The sequence below is a fragment of the Mesitornis unicolor genome, unplaced genomic scaffold (assembly GCF_000695765.1).
Source record: "Mesitornis unicolor isolate BGI_N332 unplaced genomic scaffold, ASM69576v1 scaffold20850, whole genome shotgun sequence".
In the NCBI taxonomy this organism is placed as follows: domain Eukaryota; kingdom Metazoa; phylum Chordata; class Aves; order Mesitornithiformes; family Mesitornithidae; genus Mesitornis; species Mesitornis unicolor.
Window position 1 is genome coordinate 1 of NW_010159334.1, and position 6,546 is coordinate 6,546.

Genomic DNA, 6,546 nt, shown 5'->3' on the forward strand with positions numbered 1-6,546 from the left:
CCCAGTCCCCCACCCCTTGTTCCCTCCCTGCTAGATCAGACCTAGGGGCTGAGGAGCCCCCAATGACCTGCAGCAGGGACAGCTGCTCCCAAGCATCCCAGGGCACAGGGAGACAGGGGAGCCCCAACCTCAGCCCTGCCACATCCCCCTGCTTGTCTGCTACGGCTCGGGGGGGGGACAGACCCTCTGCCGCAGGGACGGGGTTGGGACAGCCTCCAGAGGGAAGCCTGATGGCTGCTGTGACCCTGCCGTCTCCCAGTCTCCCTCCCCCTCCCCAATCTGGGGCCTACCTCCGTCAAGGCTGCGAGACATGGTGTACCGTTTGCTGGAGGAGCGCTCAAAGAAGGGAGCCGGGCGGTCGATGAGGGCACTGGCCTGTCGCGTCTGCGCCTGCGTCCGCCCGCTGTAGCGAAACTTGGAGCCCATCACCAGAAAGCCCTTAGGGGGTGGCTCTGGGGACACCAGCCTGGGGATGGGAGAGGTGGGGTGCTGTCAGCGAGCCCAGCTGTGCTTCCTGGCACTGCCTTGCCCCCCAACCTGTACCCACTGCAGCAGAGGCAGGAGCACGTCTGCCTCCGAGAAGGGAGGCCTGGAGAAGGCCTGGAAAAGGTCTCCTCACCTGAAGAAGGTGTGGTGCTCTATGCAGACCTTCCAGAGGCGCTTGGCGGAGCGGTGGTTGGGCAGCTTGAACCCAATGGTGCTCTCAAACTGTTCGTACTTGGGGGAGACAGAAACACACCGTTACGGGCAGATCCTGCCCTCAAGGACATGATGGGATGGGACCTGCCTTGCAAAGGCCCTCAGGTTACCCTGGCAGGAGCCATGACCAAGCAAAAAACCAAAGTTTTCTTCAAAGCAGTACTGGAAAAGTCCATGCCCAGTCCTGCTGGGTGGTGGGATCACGCCCCCACACTTTTGGCCCAAGCACTTTCCTCAACTGTAAATGGCTTTTCTGTGCAAGATAAATTCCCTCAGGAAACAAAAACCTTTTACGGCACATTTTGGCGAGAGGGCACCACTCCCCATTTCAGATGCACTGTCCTTGCCCTCCTGCCTGCTGGAAAACGTGTGTGGAAGTGCATCCTTGGTCCACCAGCGCACATAAATGTGAAAAGAGTGAAAATAAAGTTGGCAAATGAACAAAAAAAGCCTCTGTATGCTTTTTGTGAAGCATGGAAGACACATCAAAAATGGCCCTCAAAACCCCCCCCGCCCCGTCCTGGGCAACCTCCCTATACCAGCAGGGTCACGGTATCCGGCTGGTGGGGAAAGGAGCCCGGGGTGCCCTCAGCCTGGCGAAGTCACTTTGCCAGTGAGAAAAGGAGAGCACAAACAAAAAAGCGCTGGTTGAAAGTCTCCATACGCCACAGGAGACGTGCTCTCTTGGCCCATGCAGTCATTAACTTGGGACCCTTGGTGCTGGAGCCAGGAGAAGACCTCCCTGTCAGAGCAGGAACCCTGCAGTGCCCCAGAGCTGCACCACCACGGCACCCACCTCACCCGGGCGGATCTTGATGTAGAAGTTGCTCCTCTTGTAGGAAATTTTGAGGATCTTGGGCCAGGCAAAGCGGTTGATCCTCAGCCGATCCCTGTAGATGAGGAGGCCATTGGCGCAGACGCCCAGCATGATGTCGATGCCCTCCGAGTCCTGAGGAGGCAAGAGGGACAGGAGGAGATGGCTCAGCTGCCCAGTAAGAACCAGTCCAGCCAGCAGTGCCAGGCTCCCTCCTGCTCAGTGCTCTGCCACAAGGGACCGGCTGACAGAGAGGCCACTGAATCACAGACTGGTTGAGGTTGGCTCTCTGGAGGTCCTCTGGTCCAAGGTAGGGACGATGACCAGAACCATGGCCTTATTGAACATTCACGGTGGGAGGAAGGGGCTGGGCAGGCAGCAGCGCAGGATGGGGCAGCACTGGCCCTCACTCTGGCAGCCCCATGGCCCCATACCTTGGCGTGGTGCAGGTCCACCCCATACATGGAGAGCTTCTTGGCGTTCTCCAGGAAATGGATCTCCGCTTCCCCGGGGGTCATTCCCCTGCAGGGAGACAGAGACGGGGACACGTGGCCGGGCGCCTCAGTGGGTGTGGGTCAGCCATCGGGTGGCCTTCCTTGACACCAGCCCATCCTCTCCTGACGCTCACCGGTAGGTCTTGTGCAGCTCCATGATGCGCTCCTCCAGCTCCCGTGTCTGGTTGGGGGCGAAGCGGAGCTCGCTGACGTAGTTGCCCACGTGCTCCTCAGCATCATAGTCGCCCAGCTCAGCCTGCACGGCGTAGGAGCCCAGCAGGGCATGCGTGACAAAAGAGCAGGGCAGACGCCCTGTGATGATGTCCGCGCGGAGCTGCAGGCACAGGTAGTATCTGTAGGAAGGGGCAGAGAATGGGTGCGGGGCGGAGGCAGATGCCTCCTGAAGCAGACTGGGGCTCCCCTGGCAGTGGCAGCATGCACCCCACCTTGCATTGCTGTCCACTGGGACCGCCACCTCCCGCGGTCACCTTTGTGGCCCTCCACACCCTCCCACGGGAGATGCTCCAGCAGGGTTGGTCCTCACCTTGTGATGTCCTCTGTGAGCTGGGCAGGATCTGGAGGATAAAACTTCACGGTGAAGGCGAAGTTCCAGGGCCCGCCTAGGGAGGGGAGAGAGCAGTGAGGGCAGCACCCACTGCCTGCATGCGGGAGCATCCGGGCATGCACTGAGGGTCCCATTGACACCCTCCCCTAGCCCGGCAGAACGCAGGGACAGGGAGATCGAGAAGCTGCTGGGAGAATGCTCAGTGGGAAACCAGCATGACTTGATTCATCTTTCCCAAACAGCTGGGGAGAGAAAAGCATCACCACTTCAGGAGCCATCAGCTCAGCGTGACGACTGGTGTCACAGCACCTCACGTGTGCCAGAAGGGTGTCCCTGTCACCCAGGTGACACCTTGGGCCCTTCTGCCACGCCAGCAAGGCAACAGCATGGGCAAAGGCACCCCAGGACTTGTCCCAGCAAGTCCCCCCCTCTTTCCCCGCCATCCCCGTCCTCCCCTCTCAGGGCAGGTGGGGCTGGCATCCTGAGAGGGACCAGGTCTCAGTCAGCTCTCCAGTAGCATAGACAGGGTCCTTCACTCCCCACGCCCATCATGAGTAAGAGGAGAGGGGGGTAACAGGTGGCCAAACAAGCAACTGCATCTCTGTCCCCAAGCCAGCCCACAAAAGGTGCCCCCCGTGTGGGTGAGGAGGGAACTGGCCAGAGGGCAGCCACAGCCAAGTACCCTGGGAGCCCCGTGGGACACCCCAGGGCTGAGGAGGATGGAACCTGCCCGGGCACTTACTGCGGATCTGCTTCTTGATCTCCTTGGAGGGGTCCAGCCAGTTCTGCAATGAGGAGACAGCAGGTCAGGGGGGTTCACCACCATGGAAGGGGTGGCTGCAGAGGGACTCCCTGCACTCACCTTCTGGCTGTCCGAGTCGCAGAAGGTGAGGCCGAAGTAGTCCTTCTCCAGGAGGTTGAGGTGCTCACACACCATGTCGAAGAGGACCTGGCCTCGGGCGTGCTTCTGTCAGAGACACGGAGAGGAGACCGTAAAGCTGGGCCCCTGTGCTCCTGGGGACATGGCAGGCACAGGCAGCACCCGCTGGGTGCAGGCAGGGAGCACTGGGGTGGATCGGGACAGCCCTGGCCCTTCGGGTGACCATGAAAAGGTGCTGGACTCCTGTCTTTGAGAGCGGCCCTCTCACCTGGCAGCACCGCTCTGGGGACCCCCAGGCGGTCCCAGGGCTGTGGGGACGGGGCATGGTTGAGCCCAGCTCTGGTGCAGGCAGCAGGTCCCACAGGGGACCCAGTGCCCACTCAGCTCATCGCCATCACACCAGGAGATGGCGATGACAAACTAGAGAGGGGTCCAGCCAGCCCAGGCACCCTCACTCCACACCAGCAAGCTGGGACAAATCGCAAAGACGCCCAGATGGAGTTTGAACATCTCCAGAGGAGACTCCACAGCCTCTCTGGGCAGTCTGGGCCAGTGCTCTGTCACCCTCACAGTGAAGTTTTTCCTTATGTTTAAGTTGATCCCCTCCCATGGGATGTTTCTCCCTTATTTACAGCCGTCCAGCCTGGCAGCTTCCATCTCCCCTCTCCAAGACATCCGTTTATGGCCCTGGGCTCCTGCTGCCCTGCAAAGTCCCTCCAGCAGCTGCAGCCACCCTTCCTGCAGACCTGGGTTTTGATACCCACGGCATGAGCTGGGCTGTCACATTGAGCAGTTTGACTCCCCTTTTGCATTTTTACTGAATTAAGCCTTACTTAAGCACGCAGGCAAGGCATAAACACTCTCACAGAGCCTACGACAAAGAAAGAAGAAACACAACCCTCCACTATGCCCCTGGAAGGGTTTTAGAGAGCAGCAGCCATCCAAAAGTCAACCCCAACCTCTGCATCCCACCAGTGAAGAGCTCACCCTTGCCCATGCCTGGTGGGGGACATTGCCCCTCTCGGGAAGCTGCCGGCCAGCCCGCACCCCAGCTCTGTGCTTGCAGTGCTATGGGGGAAGGACCCTGCTGGGGGATGCGCAGCCACTCCTGCATCCTGTGAAGCCCCCACAGCCCCTGGGTGCTCCTTTACTTTTCTTCAGGAGTGCTTTCATCTTCGTGACAACTCATCTTTCCACAGCTTTGTCACCAATTTTACCCCTAAAGCAACAGTCGGGGCTGCCGCAGTGTGGAGATCAAAGGCGCTGTTGCCTGGGCCAGGGGGCTGTTGCCCCGGGGTGCTGGTCTGGGCAGCCACGGTCCTTACAGCCATTGACCCTGCACAGACAAGACCTGAGGTGGGCAGGACCTGCACACAGACACAGGTCTGCTCTGCGCAGCTCTGAGGCGCTGCCAACAAAAAAACCATGTCTGTAAGTGCAAAGGTCTCCCTGGCACAGTTTCCGGTGTTTCTGCTCCTGAACAACATCAGCTTTTAGATTTTTAAGCAAAGTTGCAGTCCTTAGAAACGTCCCTGACGTCAGGACGATGCTGCAGGCCAGAGCAGCGCTGCCATCCCCACCCTGCATATACTGCCCCTCCCAGCTGCCTCTGCTCCTGCCCAAAAACCAGTCCCAGCTCCTGATGCAATCCTGGGGGTCCTCAGCCCATCCCAGACGGGAAAGGTCTCCATGCTGCCAGCAGCTGATGCCCTGCAGCATCATCCAGCACCAAGGCAGCCACTGGCAGGCACCCATCCCCTCTGTCCCTCTATGTGGTGACAGCCACAGCCAGGGAACCACATTTGCCAGTGCACACCCATGCATGAAGAGCAGTGAGCACCCAGAGCAGGGTGCTGGGCCAGCTGCCAGGCTCACCATCCCACCCGCACCCACGGGGACGCAGCTATGCAGAGGTGCACGCCTGTCACCCTCACACGCACATACACACGCACGCCTCCCCGCAGGCTCCCCGGCTTTACAGGGAGGGACAGCGAGGTGTGAGAAGATGAACACAGGGAGGACAGATGCAGACGTGCCTGAGGCAGCCGTCGGGGTCCACTGCGTCAGCCTGTTCACACCAACACGTGCACGCACAGCGGGACGGCCGAGGCGCTGTGCCCGCGGCACCGGCAGACGGGCTGGCGCGTGGCTGCGGTGTGCACATGCTGCCAGGCAGAGCTCTACCCTCGTCTATTAAGCTTCTGCTTTTTGGATGCTGTTTCCTCTGGTGACTAGCTGCCAAATTCGGATTCACTGGGCTGAAAGTCCCCGTGAGGGTCTGTCTTTCCAGATTTTTTTTCCTAATTTTGAAATTTCAACTTAAACGGCTATTTCTGTGGATCCTTTTTCCTAGGAGAGAGGCACCACAGAGCTGTCCTTTGAAGAACCCTGACACTGGGGACCGGCTGGGCAGAGTCACCGGTTGAGCTGTGTGCTCCCCCAAAGCTGGGACTCACCTCCACTTCGCACTCGTACTCCGAGGCATCGAGCAGGGTAACTCTGCAGAGGGCACTCTTCACTTTCTTGCTGGTTTTCTGGGGTGACTTCTGAGTCTTGCTGGGGGTGGTTTTGTCAGACAGCCCATCTGTCTCGCTATAGTCCTTCTCCTCCATCTCTGGGCCCTGGAGCAGGAAGACACACAGGGTTACCTAGCACCAAGTGGATACCCGTGAGCCTGACATTCAGCCCCGGCACAGCAGGGAAGGCCAGGGCAGCAGCACCGCTCCCTGGCAGCTCCCGGGCTGATGCCGAGGAGCAGCCGCTGCTCCCAGCCCTAGGACCTGGGGACCCCCACTTCCTCCCCCGGGCCACAGTCACCATGGGGGGCTGCGGCACGGCCCCTCCTCCCCGTCCTGCCTGCAAAGACCCTGGTGGGCAGCCAGGAGGCAGCCAGCAGAGCCCATTCGCTGCCTTGCTTTTAGGAGGATGCCCCCCAAGGAGGTGACCAGCACTAAGAACACGGTGATGGGCAGCAGAGCGGTGACGTGTCCCCACATTTAATGGCACCTGGCCGTCACCCACTCACCAGCTCCATATTTCGGGCATCAGACTGTGCCCCAGCCTTCTCATTGGCCTCGACGTTGCGGCCGGGGGG

At 60.1% G+C, this 6,546-nt stretch overlaps 1 protein-coding gene across 1 annotated transcript; it reads right to left on the minus strand.

Moving 5' to 3' along the window:
• Positions 1-290: 290 nt before the first annotated feature.
• LOC104542148 (band 4.1-like protein 1) lies at positions 291-6,531 on the minus strand (the record flags this gene model as incomplete). Its single annotated transcript, XM_010186368.1, has 10 exons — positions 6,478-6,531; positions 5,909-6,073; positions 3,435-3,539; positions 3,315-3,357; positions 2,552-2,627; positions 2,142-2,360; positions 1,948-2,035; positions 1,496-1,648; positions 620-717; positions 291-466 (listed from the first exon to the last, which is right to left on the minus strand). Coding segments are annotated over exons 1-10 (1,132 nt in total), but the record flags the coding sequence as incomplete, so codon positions are not given.
• Positions 6,532-6,546: the final 15 nt, after the last annotated feature.